This window comes from Periophthalmus magnuspinnatus, chromosome 8, assembly GCF_009829125.3.
Source record: "Periophthalmus magnuspinnatus isolate fPerMag1 chromosome 8, fPerMag1.2.pri, whole genome shotgun sequence".
NCBI lineage: Eukaryota > Metazoa > Chordata > Actinopteri > Gobiiformes > Gobiidae > Periophthalmus > Periophthalmus magnuspinnatus.
The window spans coordinates 26,374,108-26,399,583 of record NC_047133.1 but is presented as its reverse complement, the minus strand read 5'-3'; the positions used below and the strand labels follow the sequence as shown (position 1 = coordinate 26,399,583).

At 41.9% G+C, this 25,476-nt stretch overlaps 1 protein-coding gene across 3 annotated transcripts; it reads right to left on the bottom strand.

The window, feature by feature from the left end:
- Positions 1-8,072: 8,072 nt before the first annotated feature.
- Positions 8,073-20,573, bottom strand: gpr139 (G protein-coupled receptor 139). Of its 3 annotated transcripts, none has more exons than XM_033971320.2 (3): positions 20,429-20,573; positions 19,448-19,450; positions 8,073-9,052 (listed from the first exon to the last, which is right to left on the bottom strand). In XM_033971320.2, exons 1-3 carry the CDS (start codon positions 20,571-20,573, stop codon positions 8,073-8,075), a joined length of 1,128 nt encoding a protein of 375 aa, XP_033827211.1. The 3 variants fall into 3 exon arrangements, with proteins under 3 accessions (XP_033827211.1, XP_055079631.1, XP_055079632.1); XM_055223656.1 differs by lacking the exon at positions 19,448-19,450 and adding an exon at positions 17,802-17,804; XM_055223657.1 differs by lacking the exon at positions 19,448-19,450.
- Between the last annotated feature and the right edge of the window lie 4,903 nt (positions 20,574-25,476).

The window sequence follows — 25,476 nt, the reverse complement described above, 5'->3', positions numbered from 1 at the left end:
TGTAATACAATGATTGTATGTCAGATAAGTTTAATACCATACAGAGCAAGATCCCCCCCAGCCAAAAGAACAACATTCCCATGAAAATAAGCTGAAGGAGGCTCTCCTCAAAGCCAAATGAGAGTCACGTTTGTGGAGATGCAAGTCTGCTCACTAAAGTTGTCAGTGTAATAAAAGCATCAAAAATGAAAAATATTATGTGCTGTTTGTAACTTTCTAGAAGAGGGTCTGCCCGCTGTCTCACTTTCCACGAAGATGTTTATCTTCCACAGCAATAATATCTCCATAAAGACAAGCAGGTGTCAATCTTAGAGGAAATTTTTTTTTTTTATTTATTTTTTTTATTTAACATCTGGTACATTGTCTTGCTCCCAGGGTTCAATGATATGAAGGAAGTTAATCCAAAATATCCCTATTACACGGCTGTGAAAGTAACTGGATGTCATGCTTTGGCTCAAAGACTAACTAAAAACAGATGAAGTGTGCTCTATACATGGGGATGGATTAAATTACACAATTTTTGGAGAAACTTGGTCACGGTTTTGTTTTCAGTAATTAAAAGGTAATTAAAACTGTCAGGTTGTTCTGAGAGTTCCACATGTACTTTGAATGGTTAAACCCACCTGTCACTTACAAAGCAAAGAAGATCTGATCCATAAGAGGAGTGGGAGGACACAAGAGGATGCATCTGAGTTTTAGCATGATGAGAAAAAGCTTTGAATCACAATTTAATTTCCCCTTTCCGGCAGTTTCATGCATTCTGCTGGAAGGGTCATAGTATTGACACATATAATGTAACATTGTGCTTGTGTATATATTTGCTTCACATATATAGTAATCTAAATGTTTCGACTAGTGAAGCTGTTTCAAGGCTCTTTACCTGTTCATTTTACAAATGTCATTAAGGCAGTGCTGGGCCAAACCTCAGTGTGAGTGTTAAACATGAGGTGTCACTAATCTCACAGAGGATCAGTCAATGGTCTGTTGGGACAACCTTGGTACAAAATCAATGGAGCTTGTTGCTTGAGTAGATGGAGTCATACCATGACAGAGTTCAATGTTTGTGATAGTCTTGACATGTGTTGACACCACTTTTCATCATCTTAGGCAATTATCCAACATCATTTATCATTTGACTCAATGTTTGACTATTGTATAAATACAATATTTGATTTTCATGTAATTAAAGTAAAAGTAATTCTGCTTTCATTTTTGAGAACAACAAACTCCTGGTTGCAAGCCAATGGCTCAAGTTTAAAGGAGGCTAAAATATAAGCTTATAGCTTCAAAATGAAGATGCATCTTGTTGAGACCAATATGATAAATTAATGAGTATGAGTTTTGGTAGGTTGTATGAACTTTAAAATGTACTACCCAATAGCACCAATTGTTTTGCCCCCTGAAGAGTGATAGCCCAAATGTGTAGAAATTCTCCATCATACATGACTTTTGCAGTCACACAGTTGAGAAACTAATTTGAAAATATGTTTTAAAATGTGTTTGCACATGTTTCTGAGACTGGTGCCTCCATCCTCATTATTACAGCAGCATATTGGCTGTGACACAGCCTCTCTCAATAAAGTTGACTATTTAATGGTTTTCTTTTCAATTGCAATTCATGAGGTCTGACAGGACATTTATCAGACAGCCCTGTTTTAGAAAACACACAGTGATGTGCCTGTGGGCTGTCAGGTAGAAACATGTCATTATTGATGAACCATATCTTACACAGGGGATTTTTACATTTACTTCTTTGATACAGGAGAAGATAAGTGGTTGATGGATAGATGATAAAAATGCACAGCTCATTGTTGTCACTAAAGCTGCTGGATTGAAGTGGCCTTTATTCTGTAACTTTAGTTTGTAGGACACCTTATTCTTATTACAATGGTATGTGCCCGTGACAAGTCTATAACCTTTTGGGTACAAACTGTTAAACAAAATTATATAATTTTAAGATAATATAATTTTCCTTGTTCATAAAATGACAAACAAATAATCATGCCCATGCTTTGCTGGAGACACCACAGTCCCATAAGCTGCACGCTGAATGGCCCTGTTGATTAGCATAGTGCGCAAACAAAGACTGAGAACAGTTTGGAATTCATAAATATGCTCTACATCACCCCATTTTTTGACAATCTGCATTTTATCCCAAGAGATTTGTAGCATAAACACCTACGGAAATATTAGGCTCTTGTTATTGCAACCAATCTGTGATAAGGGGTGAAGGGGTCTTCACAAAAGTTTCAGGCTTTAGGATTATCTGAAAGTGTAACTCCTGGTGTGTTCATTTATTCCATTTCCACAACACTTACATAATTTTCATGGTGAATGTAGAGTTTTCTCCTCCCTGAACCGCCACCTTAAGGTGGTGGAGGGGTTTGAGTGCCCAAATGATCCTGGGAGCTATGTTGCCGGGGGCTTCATGGCCACCCATGGCAAACAGGTCCAGGGGGATGTTTCAGACTAAAAGCGGTTCAGAAGCCCTTTATGACGAGAGATCAATCAAGGCTAGTTACTTCGCCCAGACCGGCGTTACCGGGGCCCCACCCTGGAGCCAGGCCTGGGGTGGGTGCTTGACAGTGAGCACCTGGTGGCCAGGCCTTTCCCCACAAGGCCCAGCCGGGCACAGCCTGAAGGAGCGACGTGGGGCCGTTTTCACGTGGGTCCACCACCCACGGGAGGATCTGTAAGGGGCTGGTGCAAAGAGATCTGGGTGGCGGTCAAAGGCATCTCTGGCCCACGGAGAGAGGCGGCGAGCTGGTGTGGGCTTGCTCATTGCCCCACAGCTCAGTCTCCTTGTGTTGGGGTTCACCCCGGTGAACTGTGACTACCTACGGGCCAAACAGCAGTGCAGAGTACCGACCGGGGACTCTGTTGTTCTCCTGGGGGACTTCAATGCCCATGTGAGTAACGACAGTGACACCTGGAGGGGCGTGACTGGGAATAACAGTGTTCTGTTTTTAGACTTCTGTGCTAGTCACAGTTTGTCCATAACAAACACCATGTACGAGCACAAGGGTGTCCATCGGTGCACATGGCACCAGGACACTCTAGATCGGAGGTCGATGATCGACTTTGTTGTCATGTCATCTGACCTCAGGCAGCGTGTCTTGGACACTCAGGTGAAGAGAGGGGCAGAGCTGTCAACCGATCACCACCTGGTGGAGAGTTGGATCCACTGGCGGACGAGGAAGCCAGACAGGCCCAAGTGTACTGTGTGGGTCTGTTGAGAACGCCTTGCGGAGCCTTCTGTCAGGGGGGTCTTCAACTCACACCTCCGAGAGAACTTCTCCCTGATCCCGGGAGAGGCTGGGGACATGGACTGTGAGTGGGCCATGTTCTCGGCAATCCCCGAACCCATGGGACGTGGACATGGGAAGTAAGGGATGCTGTCAAGCTGAAGAAGGAATCCTATAGAGCCTTGTTGGCTCATGGGACTCCTGACTCCAATGAGTACCGGCGGGCCAAGCATGCTGTGGCTTGTGCGGTCATAGAGGGAAAAACTTGGAGTTGGGTGGAGTTCGAGGAGGTCAAGGAGGAGGACTATCGGACGGCCTCAAAGAAATTCTGGCAAACTGTCCAACGCCTCAGGAGGGGGAAGCAGTGCTTCACCAACACTGTTTACAGTGCGGGTGGGGAGCTGCTGACATTGACTGGGGATGTTGTCGGGCAGTGGAAGGAATACTTTGAGGATCTCCTCCATCCCCCCGTCATGTCTTCCGAGGAGGGAGCAGAGGCTGGGGTCCCAGAGGTGGACTCGTTCATCACCCTGGCTGGTCACTGAGGTGGTAGGCAAGCTCCTCAGTGGCAAGGCTCCAGGGGTGGACGAGATCCTTCCCAAGTACCTCAAGTCTCTCGATATTGTGGGACTGTCTTGACTGACGCGTCACTGCAACATTGCATGGCGGTCGGGAAAAGTACCACTAGAATGGCAGACCGGGTGGTAGTCCCTCTGTTTAAGGAGGGGGACCGGAGGGTGTGTTCCAATTACAGGGGAATCACACTCCTCAGCCTTCCCGGTAAGGTCTATTCCAGGGTACTGAAGAGGAGAATCCGACCGATAGTTGAACCTCGGATTCAGGAGAAGCAGTGTGGTTTTCGTCCCGGTCGTGGAACACTGGACCAGCTCAATACTCTCCATCAGGTCCTCGAGGGCTCGTGGGAGTTTGCCCAACCAGTCCACATGTGTTTTGTGGACCTGGAGAAGGCATTCAACCATGTCCCTCGTGGTGTCCTTTGGAGGGTGCTCTGGGAGTATGGGGTCTGGCGCCCTTTATTAAGGGCTGTCCTGCCCCTGTATGACCGGAGCAGGAGCTGTATTTGCATTGCTGGCAGTAAGTCAGACCTGTTCCCGGTGCATGTTGGACTCCGGGTCCAACATGCACCAGGAACAGGTCTGACTTACAGGGAACCACAGGACTGACTTACAGGGAACCACAGGACTGCAAACATCTCTGCTGTTTGCAGATGATATTGTCCTGATGGCTTCATCAAGCCAGAACCTGCAGCAGGCAATGGGGCGGTTTGCAGCTCTGCAGCAGATGGAATGAGAATCAGCTCCTCCAAATCCGAGGCCATGGTGCTCGACCGGAAAAAGGTGGTTTGCCCTCTCCGGGCGGGTGGTGAGTCTCTGCCCCAAGTAGAGGAGTTCAAGTATCTCGGGGTCTTGTTCACGAGTGAGGGAAGGATGGAGCGTGAGATTGACAGGCGGATCGGTGCAGCGTCTGCAGTGATGCGGTCGCTGTATTGGTCCATTGTGGTGAAGAAGGAGTTGAGCCGGAAGGCAAAAATTTTATCAATTTTATGCTCCTACCCTCACCTATGTTCATGAGCTCTGGGTAATGACCGAAAGGACAAGATCGTGGATACAAGCGGCTGAAATGGATTTACTCCACAGGGTGGCTGGGCGCACCCTTAGAGATAGGGTGAGGAGCTCGGTCACACGGGAGCACAGAGTAGAGCCGCTGCTCCTACACGCCGAGAGGAGCCAGCTGAGGTGACTCGGGCCCAGAACACCTCCCTGTCCCATTGGGAGGAGGCCCCGGGGAAGACCCAGGACACACTGGAGGGACTGTCTCTCGGCTGGCCTGGGAACTCCTTGGGGTCCCACCGGAGGAGCTGGAAGACGTGTCCGGGGTGAGAGAAGTCTGGGAGTCCCTGCTTAGACTGCTGCCCCGCGACCCAGCCCGGGAAAAGCGGAAGAAAATGGATGGATGTAGAGATAAATAATCTTATTACATCATTTTATATGTCCAACCAGTATATCAACTGAACCTATCTGATCCAGAGGATTTTTCCTTACATTTACAGATTGTGTATTCACATTATGGCTGCTGCATACAAACAACATGTGAGCTCAATCTCTGGAGATATAACTTTATTTATTTTCTTCATCAAAAATATTCATATAAGCAAATACTCTTCTGTTTACCATTTCACATCACAGTAATACGTATGTGTTAAAACACTCAGTACATTCATTGTAAAATAAATATGCAAGCCAACAGTACACAACTGGTACAATCAAAAGAAACACTGCCAATTGAAAAAGGTAAACTTCTTCCAAAGTGTATAAAAAAATCACAATCTGAAAAATATTAATGGCACAAGCGCATGTTTACATTCAACAATACATAATCTCTATACTCTGCTGATATGTTCACTCTGACTACATTTGCAAAGTCATATACAGGTACTATGGCACAAAGATTTATAAAGCTTCTTTCTACCATAATGCGTAAAAAGCACGTCCCAATGCCTAAACTGAAAATGTTAATATTACAATATTCACAACTTTAACTCTTGCAGGTGTTCATTACTTTAAAGGTACAGTATGTCATTTTCTGGAGGTGACATGTCTCCTGAATGATTTCATGTAAAGTGTAATTTTTAAGTTTTTCAGTGCAGTAAACAAAACCAAATTGAAAGAGTTACATATTGTGGCTTTAATATGTAATGCATACATTTATAAATAAATAAATAAAATGTGGAGTGCTTAATTAGAAACAGAAAACATGATTTTTAAAATGTGCTTAATATGCACATGTTACTTTCCTTTTTTTTTTTCTTTTTTTTTGTTATTGTTGAAATTTGTCCTTCAGGGCCTTCATACAACATCTGACTATATAGAGAGACTGAGAGTGCTGCTGAGATTGATTCCTATCTTTTTAATATCAGACTCAATGCAATATTGATCTGAGACATTTCCTTCTTCTATATACTGTACACCCCTGCTACAAATCTAGGTGGAGGCGGGGGCTGGGTTTGGTGGGGGTGGGAGGTGGAGGTCGTGGAGAGAGAGGGCACACCTGCATGTGATGGGCACTGCTGTTTGGCTTTCTCCGCACACCTCACTCTCGTCTCCGGAGGCCACGGAGACGAGATCGAGCCATTTACCACCAATAGAAAAGGCCACATTATCATGAGTCACCATCAACCGGGGTCAAAACACGAAATGAACGTCATGGCAACTATTGATATGAAAAAGTCGCTTCACCACTCACAAGTATGATGATCTGAATCCAACCATTACCGCCTAGCAGTTAAGATATGTCTGATTTTATTTAATAAGTGAAAGTGGAATGTGCTGGGATAAAGTGATTAGCTATTGACCCTATAACATTAAAGGGAAGTAAGGCTAAAGGTCAAAGCACAAAATAATAGTTGTAAATGGAAATTAAGGTTATGTGCTTGGGGGGGTTACAAAACAAAAGCTCTTCAAAGTACACAAAGGACATTTGTAAAATTAACTTTGAGCAAGTGCATTTGACATAAAGTGGAATGAAATGAGGCCGGTGGGAGGGGCATGGCCAGAAGAGCAGGTGGCAGTTTGTACTCTCATTCATTCAGTAATGCAGAAGAAATCAATTGGTCTGTAGCAGAGAAATAGGCATTTAGCGCAGAGGAACCATCCAGGCATGGTGATGAGTGCATCCCGGACAGTAAATAGGGTACATCCATAAGCCGTAAGCAGTTTCAGTTTGTACAATTTAGGCATTTTTCATGGGCAAAGAAAAATATATAGACTGGTGTTTCCAACTAACCGGTTTAACAGATGATTGAAGTGTCGAACTATATTTGAGTTCTACACATTTATCAATCGAGAAAAGCTCTTGAGTGTTTGAAGCTGATTGGACGATCCCAACAGCAGGACCAGGAAATCAAAATTAGTTAAATTTAGTTGAGAGAAAAGCATGTAAAAAAAAAAAGGAAAATAAAGTGGAGTTATTTCCTCGGTCTTCCTAAAAAGCTAAAGGTTCAAAAAGTACATTCATTTATTCTCTCTATATTTTTAAGTCATCACAAACCATTAATAGCTACCAGAGAACTATCTACAATGAGCAGACATTTCCTCTTCCTAAAACTGGACATGTGATTACATTACACCGAGGACACGTGGGACCTCAAATATAGTTTTTGTAACACTGTAACAGTCAAGTGTACCATAAATATCTAACATATAAAATCTGATACTGATGTGTTATGATAGGGAATGCAGCTGAGGCTTCTGCATATTGGCCATTATAGTCAGTTTGCTGGGTCTAAGGACAGTGGACTCATGAGCTCCTCTGCATGAGTGAGTTACCCCTGTCCCCAGGCACAAAGACACACACCTTCAATGCTCTTCATTTGGCAGCACTAGTCCAAGTGGAGACCAAAATTAAACCACGAGGCGAGGCTTGCCTAAGATATCATTAGTGGTGCTTCAGAAATTAGCACCAGTCAGTTTGTATTATTACTGTACATACTGGTATAGTTGTCTTTGTTGATGTGGACTGAGAAGAAGTGCTCATTTGGGCAACAGTCTATTACAGTAGTAGATTTTTTTTTTGCACAAAAGAAAGAATCTCTTGAGGACTGCTGCTTAATATAACTTTTTTCATATTTGCCAAAGACAAGGACCTCTTTTCCCCCTCATACTGTTGTTCGGCACCAGCTGAACTCTCGCTGCTGTGCTCTCTGGGCTGGCTGACATTTCCAAGCCTCAAAGAGGGATTGTGGGTAAAGCTGGTCGCCAAGGAGACAACCCCATTATTTTCTACCTGTGGTGAAAGTGGGGTAGAGCCTCACGAAGAAATGCAGATGGGCTTCCCGTTTTTATCATACTGGTATACTAACATTTTAATGCAATGGGAGTTGGCTGGAGAGATCCAAGGGCTACTTGTGATGGAGAAGTTGTGGCTAGCATAAAATGGTGGGGGTTGCTTTCGGCAGTGGAGCAGGGCTCGCAGAACGTTGGCCGCCATGCCCCGAAAACGCTTACTGATGAAGCAGTACAGGAAAAAGTTCACCCCAGTGTTGAGCAGCGCGAGCATGTTCGCCAGATCGGTGAGAAGGTGTAGCAACTGGCTGGCCCCCTGAGAGGCAGGAGGAGGCGAGTAGAAGTGATACAGGATCATGAGGGTACGCGGCGCCCACAAAACTGCGAAGATGGAGGTGATTGCAAGCAGGATGGCGGTGGTCTTTCCAGTTGAGTAGCCACGAAGGCGGAAACAGTTGCGTCTGCGGCGGAGTTTGCGGACAATAACAGCGTTGAGGGTGAAGAAGACGGTGCAGGGCAGGAGGTAGACAGTAGTGCAATGGGCCCAAACCAGAACGTGCTGAGCTGCAGTTCTCCGGGTCACATCTCCCCCAACCACACCCCCCGTCCCGTACAGACTGTGCCACAGCTCAGGCCACCAGTAGTAAGGCGCGGCCGACAGCAAGCACCCAATGTACACTGCAAATATGACCCGTCGTGTGCGGGCCGGGTAGGACACCGTGTGGTATCGCAGTGGGTGACACACAGCGATATATCGGTCGACGGTGAGAGGGACAGTGATCCATATGGAGGTATGGATGGAGGAGAACTCAAGCACTTGTACAGCGCTGTTAAGAGATGGGGACAGAGGTGTGGCTAAAATAAAATCTTCCAAAATAAAGTCTACAAAAACGATGAGTAACAGCACCAGGATGTCAGCCGCTGCCAGGGCCAGGAGATAGTTATAGGAGGACTTCTGACGACGCAGCACCAGCTGGGACAAGATCACAACTGTCAGGATGTTGGCTGGAGAAGAAAAGAAAAAAAAAAAAAAGCGTTAAGAGAGTGTTAAAAGAATACAAAAAGAGTGTATTGAGTTATGCTACAGATAAGGTATGCATGTATCATTTTAGTTCAAGATATTAAAATGTATCTTTGGCCTGGTTTACATCTTTCAGATTTGAATGGTGACTTGGTTCTATCTGGTCTTGTTTTAGTTTAGCCCTGGTTTGGTTATTATTATTATTATTTTTTTATATTGGAGAGGTTGGTACTTGTAAAATCTGCTCCAGTACTTCTTATATTGTATTGGTGAGTGAACATTGTTCCACTTTGTACCAGTCCAGAAGGGTTTCTGAGATCTTAGGCACACACATGACTCATCCCACAGTGACCTATATGCTTTAGGTGGATGAGCGTGGCTTTCTTGCTCATGTGGACAATATAGTCTCATTATGGCTTTTTGGATTGTTCGATCACTTTTCTCTGCCTCTAAATCTGCTTGTATGCAATTTACACTCAAATTATTCCAACAAGGACCCCTTTGTACACGTGTTTTAGGAGCAGGTGGGAGCAAGAGTGATTATACCGTTTCATGTTTTATGATTTTGACTTGTAATCACCAACAGAATGACTCAGGGTGTCTCCTATCATGAGTGCAGAAAATTGTCACAATTAAACAAGACCCAAATTTAACCAAATTTGACTTGGCTTTGATTGTGTGCTATATTTAAAACCATTTCCTGAATTAGAAAAGGCTTATGTGCATGACCTTGGCGGCACTATATCTCACAAAAAAGGAATCAGAGGTCTAATTTACAAGCCAAGGGAGGTCTGGGTGCAGCACAGTGGTCCTCACAGGTCGGCTTAGCAGCAGGGGTGAACGTGATTGCCAAAAATACATATTCCCATTTTCTTGGAGCCATATCATGTTTTTGATTTTAACACGGTTTATGTAGACTTATGTTAATATCACCTTTAAGAGGTAAACAGTTTGTTCTGAAAGTCCTGAAGACTGTGATTAGTTAATTCCATCATTCACTCAGAGACTGACCAATAGGAGAATTGTGTGAGGAAAAGTGTCTGAGTTTTATCATACAGTGGCCTTAAACAGAAAAGTAATAACTGAACCACGACCTGACGATAGTGCCAGAATTGTGTATCATCACATCGCCATATCACGCAGGTGTAAAACAGAAATGAAGGATGGATCAAATGCAGAAGAACAATTTACCTATGACAACATAAAAGACAACTAGCTCAAATTCCCTGAAGAATGTGGTGTTAGGAGGCTGAATCTCTGAGACCCATGCACTCATCTGATTTGTGTGCTCTCAGTGTGGTCTTGCTCTGTGGTAATAGATCTGGGATTGGATTAAATATGGCAGCTTGAAGTCTGCTCCATCACACTTCACAGCCTCAGCCCCTATCAGCTGATTACAAATTACAAAGCTGGCTCCAGTTAATGACTAAAGATGTCCTTGGCAGACAGCGCATATACAAGAGAACACATACTGTCACACAGGCGTCACCTACAGTGCAGATCATCAGGAATGCTGCAATTCAATAGCAAACAATCGATTATAAAATGCCAAAGCAGAGGCTAAAAATGCAGTTTAAACTTCATGACACTCACTCACTCACTCTTGGCTAATTGAATTTTGTCTTAGTTTGAATATAATTTAAATAGAGATGTGTAAATGGGTCAGAGCGGGAATAGAACCATCAATCAAACTGCAACTGTAAGCAGACGTCCCAATCATTAACCTTAATGTGAGAAATTTAAAAAAATCTGATTTTGAAAGAATTTGTACATAATAAGATAAAAATATGACACTGTGTTAAAGACGACGTGCTTGTATCTGCTATATAGTTATAATCGATGACACCTGTGGATTACTATGTTATAATGATTTTACATTACATTTTACACTGCAATATTGATCTAAAACGACTCAATAAAAGAAACAAGCCCGCTGATGTTCATGTTAGAAAACTGTGGTGTCCAATGGGAGCCGACATCAATGAAGACTCGAGAAGTCGGCACCTACTATGGATAGCTGCGGAACACCCTAACAAGTAACAGATTTATTTTCATTTGTACCAAAATGTCTACAGTGCTGCTGAATCCTACTTGTATCACTGATTAAGAATATGAAATTGGACAATGAAGTAAGTACAGAGCAGTGCGCGTATACCTGTGATGGTGAAAACGGAGGTTGATCGGACAAGGTTGACACCTTGAATAATACATTGAATAAACATCCCTCAAACATGCATGAATCATGCTAAATACAATTTCATTTGCGGGGAAATGAAGAGAGGAAACAACTAGAACATGATTAAAAGCTCTAAAAAGTGTATTCTGCATAGCAAGTCTGTGAAAACAAACAACAACAAAAAAAATCTTCCTTTCTCAGAGCATGTTAAGAGGTCAGGGACAGGTCAGAAACCAGTTCTCCATCAGTCTGACTCATTTGTACACAATTATAAGCTTTGACCTGTGACCGCTTTAGCTTTTGTCACAATCCCAAAAGATGAATGGCTACATTAGTGAAAAAACTGCTCCTGCACACTGCTTTTCACTCTCATTTTGTTTCTCATTTGAGTTAGTCATCAATCGTCTTTGTCCTTGAAGTGGATCTTATCACTGCATGTGTGCATCAGGAAGCAATGGATAAATGCATCTATGAAAAATCTTCAGTGCTGAGTGCCAGTTTTAACATAATGTTTATAAAGTGAGAATACATTTTTAGAAGATTTTATTTGTCACACTGGACTTTTTAATGGTGCACTATATAACTTTCCTACCATCTGCTTGATTTGTATGCAGACATTATGCCTGAAATGTTCCACAATATGACATTAAACTTGCTGGTTGCATTGGCTTGTGGGCTGAGCCATGTACAAGAGGCGTGGGCTCACACTCCTAACCAATGAGGGTTCAAACATGCATAGATGACACATAAAACCACTTCAGACATGTTTTGATGAGGGAACAGTCCTATAACATGGTAGAATGATCCATGGGTGAGGAGTCTCTGCCTCAAGTGGAGGAGTTCAAGTATCTCAGGGTCTTGTTCACGAGTGAGGGAAGGATGGAGCGTGAGATTGACAGGTGGATCGGTGCAGCGTCTGCAGTGATGCGGTCGCTGTATCGATCCATCGTGGTGAAGAAGGAGCAAAGCCAGAAGGCGAAGCTCTCGATTTACCGGTCAATCTATGTTCCTACCCTCACCTATGGTCATGAGCTCTGGGTAATGACCAAAAGGACAAGATCGTGGATACAAGCGGCCGAAATGGGTTTCCCCCACAGGGTGGCCGGGCGCTCCCTTAGAGATAGCGTGAGGAGCTCAGTCACACAGGAGGAGCTCGGGGTAGAGCCGCTGCTCCTACATGTCGAGCTGAGGTGGCTCGGGCATCTGCTCAGGATGCCTCCTGGACGCCTCCCTAGGGAAGTGTTCTGGGTATATCCCACCAGAAGGAGGCCCCGGGGAAGACACAAGACACGCTGGAGGGACTATGTCCCACCGGAGAGTCCCTGCTTAGACTGCTACCCCTGTGACCCGGCCCCGGATAAGCGGAAGAAAATGGATGAATGGAAGGACAATCCAAAAAAATTATTTTGTATAATATATATAACACTCAGTCTTTTAATAAGTTTGATGTTGATACAGAAAACTTGCCTGACAAGTTTTTTGTATCAATACAGAATAAAATAAGGGACAATTACATTTGCCCTCTCATAACTGGGCAAACATAATTGTCCCTTATTTTTTTCCAACGTGGACAGATCAGGCCTGTTCCTCCACCTGTCAAACACACTTATCTGAAAACGAGGAGACTCACCGGTGACCAGATATCATTGTAAAGTGTGTATTCTGGATCCCAGACAAACAGGAAACATTAGCCTACTGTAGAATGCTATTCCTAATTTTTACACCCGTACAATGCTTTAGCCCCAAAAGTGGTGAGCTGCTGGTTGTCACTGCTGAGGTGTTATTTTGTTTTGGCTTCCCTGGGAGAGAAGGGGCTTTCTACTGACAGACAAAAGGCATCTACAGTGAGCTTGACATTTCCATTTAGCTGCTGCCCGTGCAGACTGTGCCACCCGTTCGTTTCAATTGACTCCTTCTCTTTCTGTGCTCCCAGAGGCTGACATATTGACAGATGCAAGGCAGGGGTTTGTTGTGGCTATATGCACCGGGCTATGTGGGCATCCTCCATTGTTCAAAACAGCAGGGGCAAAAATAAACGCCATTTTTACTTTCGATATGAAGTTCTGTTTTAATATGAAAAGTTATCTTAGACTTAGATAAACTGTATTGATCCACAAGGGAAATTATAGACACTCACATGGGAACGAGTCACGACAAGCATATAAATAAACCCATCAGTGAGGGAATAAGGGGTAATCAACTTGTTTGTGCTTGTTTGGATATTTTTGGATACAAGTTCACATTTTATCCTCAAAATTGAATATAAAGGGACATTTGGATTATATTAACATGAGGTGATGATTTTGAATGAGGTAATCTGTTAGTAATTATCATCCATATTGAAATAGACAAAATTAAACAAATTAACTTATCGTTTTCATCCAATCATACAGTACAATATTTATTTTCTTTTAAGGCCTTTTCCTGAACTAGAAGAAACCAAAATCAGGTACAGAGCCTTTAAGACAACTCATTCACTGTAATGGGGTTGTATTTTAGTCACTCATGATGGCCAGAGCAGCGCATTTATACCAAATGTTATAAATATATTTTGTTTTTAAAATGTGAAGTTATATTGCTTTTCTATAATATGAGAGGTGGTCACAGAAATATACAGCTAGCTCCTGTAATGAATCCATAAGTCAGAGCCACAGGGAGCCTCAGTGGAGCATATCGGGAAAATAACAGTCCTGCACCATCTAAGAGCACGAGAAAACGCATGAAATGACCATAATATAGTTGCGTGATTGCTTGTGTTTGTGTGTCTGTTATAACCTCTGCTTCCTGTTTGGTCCTATCGCCTCTGCTCCTCGAACACAATGAGCGGGGCGCTGACGTCGTTTGGTGGGACACTTTCATGGCATAGTGTTCTTGCCAAGGTGCAACAAGGCTGAGTCATCCCACACTTTGAGAGCTCAACTTAACCTGTTAACCTGCAGGGCATTTAAACACCTCCTCACTCTCTCTCCTAAATGTGTGTGCTGTTGAATACATCAGACAGATAGAGCAGCAGTCCATAAATCCACCAAAAAACACAGATATAAAGTTATATGATGGAAAGGCAGTGTTAACGTCATTATTTTGATTCGAAGCCAAAGTCTTCTTCATTTGGCTTTATGGTGAGCGACACTCAGCATATTAGGTGCTGTGATGGACTGTGAACCAGAGCCATCTAATCCTCCACAATAAAACAACAAAAAAATATGTCTGAAATATGTAAAAGAACCAGGACTACTACTAATAATAATGGAAAAAATGATATATGCGTATGGTGCTATTCATCGGTTTCAACTTTTTGTTATATGCAGCATTTTGAGGACTTTTTACCATTCAAAAAGATATATTTTGTTTTGAATTGGTAATCGCTATGGCACCATTTTTTTCTGGATTACCTGTTAGCAAATATCACAAATATTTGCTAACTTTTTTGTCCCTTCACGGGAAAAACCCAAATACAGTCAAGGAATAAAAAAGTTGTAGTTTCTCCACGAGGTTTCCTAACATTTGATGGTTGTGTCTTTTAAAGAGCTAATAAGCTAATGGGGGAGAGGTTGGGAGAATGAAGGTCATAGAGAAAATGAAGATTTGTAAGAGTAGACAGGTGTGGAGAGAGAGGGGAGAGGGGGAGAGAGAAGTGAGAGGAGAGGGGGGGGGGGGGGCGGGGTGCAAGGTGCAGACAGCAGAGCCACCAAATATCAAAGCAGGCTTCAAAGGTCACCAGCACTTTGTTCTTGATGATGACCATTTCCCTTTTGTCTTTGCTGAGTGTCACTGGACAGAAAGCAGCGCTATAAAAACACAAGGCAGGAACACATAAACTCCAATCGCAGTATCAGCTCAGACAATGGTAATGGTAAAGTACCCCAGTGATGCTGCATTTCTTCAGCACAGCAGCAGCAGAATCATCAGCCTTTCAGCCTCTCCATATCTTCTTACACTCTCCAGTGTCTATAGGTCCCTGACAAATCTAGCTACCACACTGATCTAAGTACTAGAGTTCAGCCATATAATAAACTAAGCACATCCCTTTATTCTTTATCCAGGATTTTCCCAGCTGCGCTCTTACTGGTTTAAAAAAAAAGGGGGGCGAATAATGAGCCTGGGTTGCTGGTACTTTAACCTGCATATAGAGATACAAGTGTTTCTCATTCTTGGCATATGGACAGGGCATTCTCCAGCTCAGAGGCTCCAGAATTCACTCACTGAGCTATATGTGAGTATTGGAAATTCATCCAAATATATCAGGTCAAGATTTTTTCTACAGTTTTGCTTCAGAATTGTCTCGATTTGTAATGGATATAGAAGAGAAATTAGAAGAAGTTATATGTTTACACATTTCATCATAAAACATATAAGAATTTATATTATATATTCAAAGACACTGATTTTTTATTTTTTTATTTTATTGATTTTTTTTTTTAAGGTGTATCAAACCATCCCTAGTTAGGATGCTCTTTTGGCTGTTCCAAACACACTTCACCCTGCACTTTGACAACACCACACTCTCTCCATTCTCACTCATCCGCAACCTCGGTGTGCTCCTCGGCCCCACTCTTTCATTTGAACCCCACGTCAAGCACATAACCCGGACTGCATTCTTTCACCTCAAAAACATAGCTCGTCTCCGCCCATCACTCACCTTCTCTGCCGCTGAAACTCTCATCCACGCATTCATCACATCCAGAATCGACTACTGCAATAGCGTCCTCTACGGTACACCATCCAAAACCCTCAACAGACTACAGTACATTCAGAACTCCGCTGTCCGGCTCCTCACCCACACCCGCTCACGTGAACACATCACTCCTGTCCTCCACAAGCTCCACTGGCTCCCCGTCCCTCAGCGCATCCACTTCAAAATCCTTCTCATCACATTCAAAACTCTCCACAACCTGGCCCCTCCTTACCTCACAGACCTGCTCCACCTCCACACTCCATCTCGCTCCCTCCGCTCCTCCAGCTCCAACCTCCTGTCTCTGCCCTGTAGGACCAAGCTCCGAACTTGGGGGGACAGAGCCTTCTCCATCGCTGCCCCCACCCTCTGGAACTCACTGCCCAAACCCCTCCGTGACTGCTCTGACCTCCCCACTTAAAAAAACCCTCAAAACTCACCTGTTCAAAATTGCTTTTAATGTTTGATTTTATGTTGTAAATGTTGTGATATTTTATTCTTGTTTGTATTGTGAAGCGACTTTGAGTGTCTTGAAAAGCACTATATAAATAAAATGCATTATTATTACTATTATTATTATTATTATTATTATTATTGTTCCGTCACTTTTCAACCTCCCAAACCCAAACTCCCAACCTCCTCTGTGATCCTTTCATTCAGCTTACACCTTCCACTCATTTTCACCCCGATAACATCTATTAACACGCCCCCATCCCACACGCATCCCTCTCAAGGCTGCAGATTGACCGATCAATAGTCCAACTGAAAATCAATGGGGCGCATCTCTTCATTAGCTTGCCACTGACATGGTGGCCGGGCTGCAGCATGAAGCAGGGGACTGTTAGTGCTACGACAAAGCCCACCTCTCCCCCTTGTAGCTCAGATAAGTAGAGCTTGGAGGAAAAAGTTTTGGTAATAGGTGCTTTGTGTCTGGGCATACCATGGACTGCTAAACAGCCACACAAACTGCACCTGTACCACTAGACGCCTCCATACAAGCCAATGAGGCAAACATGTGACGGGCTGATGATAGAATGTAGGTCAGAGCGGGTTGAAAAGGACACTTTATTTTAGGGGTCATGTGGAAATCTCTGTTGACCTGCTGTTAGATGTTCAGTTAGGGCATAGAACTAAGATCTATTATCACGCCTGGTGTGGCTGGTCACTTGGATGTTTTAAATAAGCAGCGTTTTCCCTCTTTTGATAATGTGTTATTCAAGTTAAAGTTGAAACATGGGTCACGTTTTAACAATTTTTGGAATTTCACAAAGAGGCTTTTATAACTATTGAGATTAGTTGCAATGCAGTACTGTGGAACATTCCAAGCAAAGCAATAACAAGTTCAGGGAGATGAGCAAGTGGAGAACCTTTCCTTAGAAAATGTACAAACAGCAGCTTTACTAAATACTTGGTACATAGTAAATTGTTGTGGGAACAGGGAAATGAATCCAACTAAGGCTATTCACACATTTCCTTTCTTATGAGATCAGTCCTGCAATTTCCAAATGGGCTTTGAATGGACACATTAAATTTAAACAACCTACAACCCACATTTGGATGAATTGATGTTTTCATATGGACTACAGTAATTTACAGTTTTGAGATGCTTTCAGATGTGCACAACTACAGTGGTGCAAAGACAGTGGAGAAAGAGAAATAGATAGGGAGAGATAGAGAGAGATAGAGCGAGATAATAAAATAGCATCTAATTAAAAATGTGCAGTTTGGTCTGGACGTGTCTGCGACGCTTCTCCACTTCAGAGGTGCCACTTCTGTCTGTTATTAATCTTACAGTCTTCTCACGACCTTGCTTCAGCTCAAGTCTCCCATTCTCATCCCACCATAACAACCATCTCCTCCTTCACATAATCCTAATTTGCGTCACCTTCTTCTGTCTATTGTGGCCCGATAATGTGATTATAAAGGTCAGGTCTTAGAAGAAAGTCGACATTGCCTACTCCTGCTACTAAAACACTGTCTTGTAATTTATAGAATTAAGTATATTTATAATTTCTACTGTGTTGTTGACATTTTTAGATTGTGTTTTTACGGTTGTTTTTATCCCCAAAGAATTTCATAATGGTTTCAAAAGGTTTTGGCTATTAAGTATTTATATTATATTGCTGTTTATTTAAAGTAACAATAACTCTCTGGAGGTGGCACGTCACCTATATGAGCCCATGGAATTGGACAGTTAAAATCACACTTTGCACGTTCCATATGGAAAATATACGGTGGAAAATTACAGCCAGAGGAACAACATTCCCATTTCCCGCTCACAGTAGAGACACATGTTCTTCTATGTTTTTCAGTGCAACAAAAACATCCAAAATGAAAAAAAAAAAACGAAAAAAAAAAAACATGCTTTTATTTCAGACTGTTTTTTGGCTACTAAGTTACATAGTGGGGCTTTAACATTGTCAAAATATATTAGTTTCAGGTCAGTTTGTCAGAAAAGCCATTCAGAGTGAAACATATACCAGATAAGATCAATGATCAACTCAGTGTTCCCGGGGCGACCACAGAAAAACTGCCTAAAAGAATAAAAGACATTTTAGTCTAGTTACATTTTTGTGCTAGACCTCATTCAAACACTGTAACACTACAAGCAACAAATGCATTCTTCAATCTGTCTTTCAGTATAAAGAAATCTTCTTTATGTTTTTTTTTTTTCTCATATATACATTTTTTGGCTTTCTTAAATGTGTCAGATGTAAATGTGAAGAGAGAGGAGAGACATTAAACTAATTGTCAGAACAGAGAATTGATCTAACAACCAGCAAAGTGCTAGTTCATTCTGAGTTATTATTGACTATTATGCAAATAAAATAAAGTGAGAGCTTCTTTTTTGATGACGGTCAAAAAAACAACAACAAAACATTTAAATTGAAAGTATTTTAAACGTGGCAGAAGGGTTGGGTATCCAGATCGTGTTGGCTGCTTGGGTCACACTGATGTGATTGGCACTCATGAATCATTTATGATCAGAGCTTCTTGTGCCACAATGATTGAACAAGTTGCTGCTGCAAAAGTGTCACCCCACTGCTCTCGAGTCAGCCATTTATCCACTGAAGCAATTGCTTTTTGTTACTTATAGTCATTAAAGAAACGCATTTGCAGATGTGAATAAAAAAGAAGAAAAAGACCACTTCTATCCAGGGAACAGAAAGAAAGTTAAAAGGACACAAAAGGGAATTGCTTGTGCCTGACTTGATTTGTGATCCATAGAAAATAATTAGGTGAGATTTGGTAACTTTACAGGTCTGCAGCATTGGTACTGCATTTTGTTTGCAGCATAGGTTGTTGTTAATGGCTTACAGGTGGAGAAGGACAAATCAATGATAAAAGATGCAATTAAAATGCCTTTGAGCAATAAATGGGTAGCAATATGACTACCTCCAGCATTGGTCTGTGCCACTATGAGATAAATGAACTGTGATATGTTATTAGGTTATGACCCGAGGTGTATCATTTAGGTGTTGGAGTGACCTGTGATTGTGTGTTATTAGTTATTATTCCTTGAACTTCTACCTACTTCTTTTGAATACCAGTATATTCTCTCTCTGCAATAATTAATCAAAACTGCAGTAGTCTTATTTGAGAATCCCAAACCCGGATAAATACAGACATGTAAATCAATATGCATCTCTGGACTTTCTGAGGCAGATGATTTGTCCTCTAACATTCTGCAAACAACAGCTTCACCTCACTATATTACAAAAGTGATTAATGACTTAATGAGGCCATAATCAACTTGATATTACAAAGATTGTGTTTTTAGATGAATGATTGTTTTGGTCTGTGGAGACCTCTGGGTTTTTCCTATCTTTGAATCTAAGTTAGGCATCACTGTCCTCTTTCAACTGACCTCCAGCTCCTCAGTCTGCGTACTGTCTCTGCCTTTCTCTCTCACATAAACCTAGCAGTATTTTGGCTCATGTCGTGTGTTGGGACAGGTCATCTCTCATAGATCACACAGCGGGACAGAGGCGTCAAACCAGTCACCTAATCACTCCATTGAGACTGATTGGGCTAAATGAGTGAACCTTCATTATTCAAGTGCCCATATAACACACACTCTGTCCCAAAAGGTCATACTATGAGTCACCGCTTAATATCGTTACCAGTATACTGTAAAAGGAATGAATATTTAAAGAGGGGAGATTTTATAAAAGGGAAATTAAGAGTATCTTTTAATCTGAAAAAATCAAAAAATACAAAAATATTAAGACATTGCTCAATAATACCTGTTACTCAAGAAATGAAGTGGGAAGTTAAGAATTATGTTTTTGTTTCATTTTAATATTGCAACTATATGATTTTTGGTCATTTTAAATCAAAGCAATTTATACTAAAAACTCATGCACAAGGTCAGACTGACAGATCTCTAGTGAGTGACAGTGTGAGGCAGCCGCCAGTAACATATGTGCTACAAAGCAACATGCGCCACTTATCCCAAACACTGAACATACTAGAGACAATAAAGGATAAAACAATATGAAGTTTTCTTACCTGGCAAACCAAGACAGAGCAGGGCACTGTAGTAGATCACAGGCAGTGGTCTGAGAGGGCAACCCTGGATGACCTCCGGGGGATGCTGTCCCGGGCTCCAGCTGCCGTTTAGGTTTAAAACAGGAAAGATGTGACTGTGCTCCATGGTTGTCTTGTGACTGTCTGTTTTGGATCCTCTTCCTTTAGCTGTGCTCAGTGTCAAGAAGCAAACTGCCCCAAAGCCGGTCGGACGAGGCTGCGAGGATGCTCTGTCCTTGGGTGCCAATCAGCGGAGTGTGTGGCGGCTAAAAGGACTGTATAATAAGTGAAATAATGGCACAGACAACAGACATGAGGAGGAGATGCAGGGGATGGCAATGTGTTTGTAGGTGATGAAGGGAAGAGGAGAGGAGGTGAGTGAGGAGGGAAGTGAGGAGCGGAGAGGAGGGTGCCGGCGACAGTCCACAGCATCTCAGGGAGGGGCGGGGTGAGGAAGAGGAGGAGGAGGGGCGGGCGAGCCAGCTTGAACAAGTGTGTGTGTGTGTGTGAGAAAGAGAGCGAGAGATGCTTGGAGGACATGAGACCAAAAGATGTGGAAACAGAATAAGATTAACACAAGTGACAGAAAAGACATTTTGCTTTTAGTGTTCAAGATTGATTTGATTCTTGGGTGATTCATGCTGTGTTTGTAAAAATATCCAACATAAACGGTAAATGTTGAAAATGCAACATGCAAACATCACTAAAAAAAAATCATAATTTATACAACTGAAAATTGATTAATTAATTAATATTTAAGGTAACACTTTATAATACCTACACCTTACAGATGTTGTTGTTTAAGTTTAATACCCCAACTCCTAACCCCTGCATCACTAAGCCTGAGTAATTTTACGCTATTTTCCGACCTGTGTTTTAATGTTGTTTCCTTTTCACAAACACAACAGCAGAGTTGGGTTTTGTTTTTTTCTCGAGTGATACAGAAAAGAGGGAGCCACTGGAGTTGTGTATCGTTTCATTCACACATGTTTAACACACAAACCCTGCATATTTAGGGTGAGATCTTCTCTAAAACTGAAAACACTCTGTTCTACCTTGGGATGTCATGTGGTAAAACAGGATGTACTTCACTGTGTTTTTAAACTCCATACACCTTCATTCAAATCATTTGGATAATTTTAGCCCTGGAATAACTAATCTCTACTGAACAAAAGGTAAAAGGAGCTGTTAACTTGAAAATTACATCTCCATGACACCACAATTAAGTATAGTGAAGTTATTTTTCTTTTTTTTTCAATGTATTGAACACATTACAAGATCACATCATGAAACTAATAACTAATTCTCATTCACAACTACAAAAAAGAATGTTTATAAAGACAAAATATTAGAATTATGATCATCGTGTAGTTGATAAAACTAAATGTACACTAAGCAAGATGCTGACCCACATAGAGGCCACAGTGAAAACACTACCTCTTCAGTTGAGGCCAAAAGTTCTCCTTATAAGGGTCCATAGGGGTCTGACCTGTCTTGTTTAGTTGACCCTTGATAAATAAAAAAAAAAGATAGCCCTGGAGTACTTTTTACCTGTTTTATATACATACTTACATGTTTACTTTGTGCCTCACGTGAGAGATGGGCTGTAATTAAAAGCCCATGCAAACAAAATGGCCTACAATGATAAATGAGAGCATAGGAACGTGCACGGGTGAAAATACATGAATAAATTATAACCCGCAAACAGACTGGATGTGTGAGTGCTGCTTACTGTTGTATTTTACAGAAATGCAATTGGATTTTTAAAAGTGATGCATGCACTACAATCAATTCCATTAATATAATCAATAATAGTAAGATGGTAAAACTGGTGGTACATAAACAGTGATTATTATAGTTCTTTTGTTGTCATTAAAAAAAACAAAAAAACATTGCTATTTTCTTTGCACATCCAGACAATACAAATGGTAGTCTCGCTGCAACAAAACAAATTCTGAAACAAACTTAAAAAGATATTGATTTTCCACAATAGATGGAGTGCAGACTCTCTCTCTCTCTCTCTCTCTCTCTCTTTCTCTCTCTCTCTCTCTCTCTCTATATATATATATATATATATATATATATATGTATGTATGTATATATATATATATATATATGTGTATAAATGCTCTTGCCCCTTGTGTCAGAGGTTTGCCCTGATCTTGTATTCACAAAGATATAGACCCCAGACCTGTATTGTAATAATCGCCAGATTATGGTGTGCAATATTTGTCTACAATATTCCACAACGGCAGTGTAATGAAAATACTTGTATATCTGTTTTCTGATCTATTGTCATTGAAGTGTGTATCTTTTGTTCATAATAATCAAAAAATGGTAACAAACCAATGATGTCAAAAAAGTCCAAATGTAGCCTTTATGAAGCTAAAAGAATTAAGTGTGTAGAGTAGGAGTAGGAGGAATAGGGTTTAGAAAATGGCTGCTTGGTCTCATTTGTCATGCAGTGTGAACTGTCTGAAGATTCAGCTCAAATGTGATAATTAGCACAACGCTGACACACTTACAAGTCATCTCACAAGGTGGCAAGCCTATGAAAAGTATCTTGTAAAGGTAGCCTGCACAACTGTGGTCGGATCTTTGAACATATAGTGTTCAAAAGATTTGAAATTTCTGCCAAGATGGAACTTGTGCTCATGCATTGTTGTTTTTTTATTTAATTTTTTTTACATTAGTGATGAATTAATCCCCTCACATTTGTCTCCAGATACAGCAGTACATTTAGGAAAGCAATGGAAAGAAAAGTATATTGAAAATTTATATGAAACATAAATAATTTAAAGATGTATTATGTAACTTTTCTGCTACCATCTAAAAGTGAAAGTGTGTTTGACTTTTTAACCAAGAAAGATTGTTCCCTCTTCCGCCTACCCTCACCTGGTCTTTGTTCAGGGTCACCTGTGGTTTCTGGTCTTCTTTTGTTAGGCCAAAAGCTGGTGCCCTGACAGACCACAGTAACATAGCATCTCGTGAGTGGTTTTATGTGAGAATACAACAGGCCCAATCTAATTACAAATTGGGACTTTAGTTAAATAAATGCAGGATGAGCAAGTCTAATGTCATACTGTGTACTGTTCCAGGCAAAATAATAACACCTCCATGGACACAAGCAGGTAGTACACCCCTCTCCAGGAAAAAATACAGTTAAAATACATATTTAGAGGTATTTACCCCAGAACTATAAGGGCCATATGTGAGGACACAACACTGAATACTTTCTGTTATTTGAAAAGCACAGTCCAGTCTATTTTTATGTCCACATTGCTGACAGCAAATTTGAATGTATATTGAGTTTGCTTTGCACAGAACTACCATAAACATAGCAAAGAGGGTGGGATAAAGGGAGGCATTCAAGTTCCTCCCATATTCTTCTTCTTCTAAGTGCTCAAGAGCCACTTCCATTGATAGCGCTGTCACCTGCATCTCCTCTTTACCTCCTGTCCATCATGAGGCCTGTGATGGCGTTCAGCTCCAGAGATATCACTCAAAAGCTGTTGAATGTAGCCGCGGTGACAAAGACCCGCGGCAATGCTAGATTAGAGAGTCTCACACAAAAGAATGGAGGGAGAGAGGAAATTGTGTGGAAGAAATTAAGTAGCGAACAAAAGTCACAAAATGGCTTTAGACATGAGCTGCTTGTCGCTGTCATAACAGGATTCCTAACTCCTTTCACAGGTTTGAGCTCACAAAAGAAGGAATTAATTTAAGAGCAAATGGAAAGTGTCAAATCATACTGGACCTGAATCGCTTGGATCTGTAAATGAGAAATTACGTTGTCTTTAATGTTAAGGGAAAATGAGCTAAGAATGATGCAAAGCTAGGCGCAACGCAATTAAGTGTTAAATAAAATATGGCCACGCTGACATGCATTGATCATGGATACGTAGCCTGTGGGAGCAGAAGTAGGTGATTCTTCAACAGGGAAAGACCCCCATAGGGCACTTGAGTACTTAATACCACATCATCATTGGTTCTTGTCACACAAACTCAGTTACCTGCTCTGCCTTTGGTTAGACCGTGATGCTGTTACCATGCACATAATAGTCACGGGGTATTTTGGATGCATCATTTCCCTCTTAACCAAACCAGGCCATGTTGTGGTTATTACATGCTGGGCTAACCTTATTACTGCAGTGATATGTGTGCTTTGAGGTCAGTAAGTCTGAGTGGACCATTAGAGCCGTTTAAAGCCCTCTCCGTGTTATTAACCCATTACATCATCATCAACACTGTGGCTGGAGACTTCATACTGTCAATGCACCGTAACACATAGGCTTCCATACAAAGCAAGCCACAAGTGTTATTACAGCAAACAGCCACGTGACAACATGTAGCCAGGCAGAGAGAGAGAGAGGAGCAGGCAATCCCCAGGTCTGCATCTCCAGCCAGTGCCATCCGTCATAAAGTTGTCAAGTCTGAGGAGCATCAATTATGAATGTCTAGGTAATGCCCTGACTGTGTGTTTAGTGGGGCTGTAAAATTGGAGCCCAGATGGAAGGAGTGGCGGGTCAGGCGGGTCACACGTGAGCGCCACACCACTCTCTCTCTCTCTCTCTCTCTCTCGTCCCCTCATACCAATTTAGGTCAAACTCTGAGGAAATAATGAGACGAGTGGGAAGAAAAGAGAGGGAGCAATAGGGTTGAGACAATATCAGAGATGTTGAATAAAACATAGGCTAGGTGATGGATGAAGAAGAACTTCATACAAGAGTATTCTAGTTTTACCCGTTTGAGAGCACAGTCCCGTTCCACCTAGGATGTCAGGCTACAAGCTACATATTCATGTTCAGTCATGTCTGTTCCACTGCTTCCTATGACAGTCACTGGGGAAATTACAGCAATCTTCATCTGCTTAAATCTGTGGATGTGTGAAAGTGGACGGGCAAGTGCTCGCTCCTCTTTCTCACCCACAGTTCAGGTCAGTCTCCCTGGATCAGGCCGGTCATCTCATGCCCCTGCCCAGCACTGGGGACCATCTGGTCCAACCATGCCCATGTAATTCTTCAGTTATT

Bases quoted from the DNA above. Each gene is read 5' to 3' on its own strand.
- gpr139 (XM_033971320.2), bottom strand. From the start codon at position 20,573: ATGGAGCACAGTCACATCTTTCCTGTTTTAAACCTAAACGGCAGCTGG.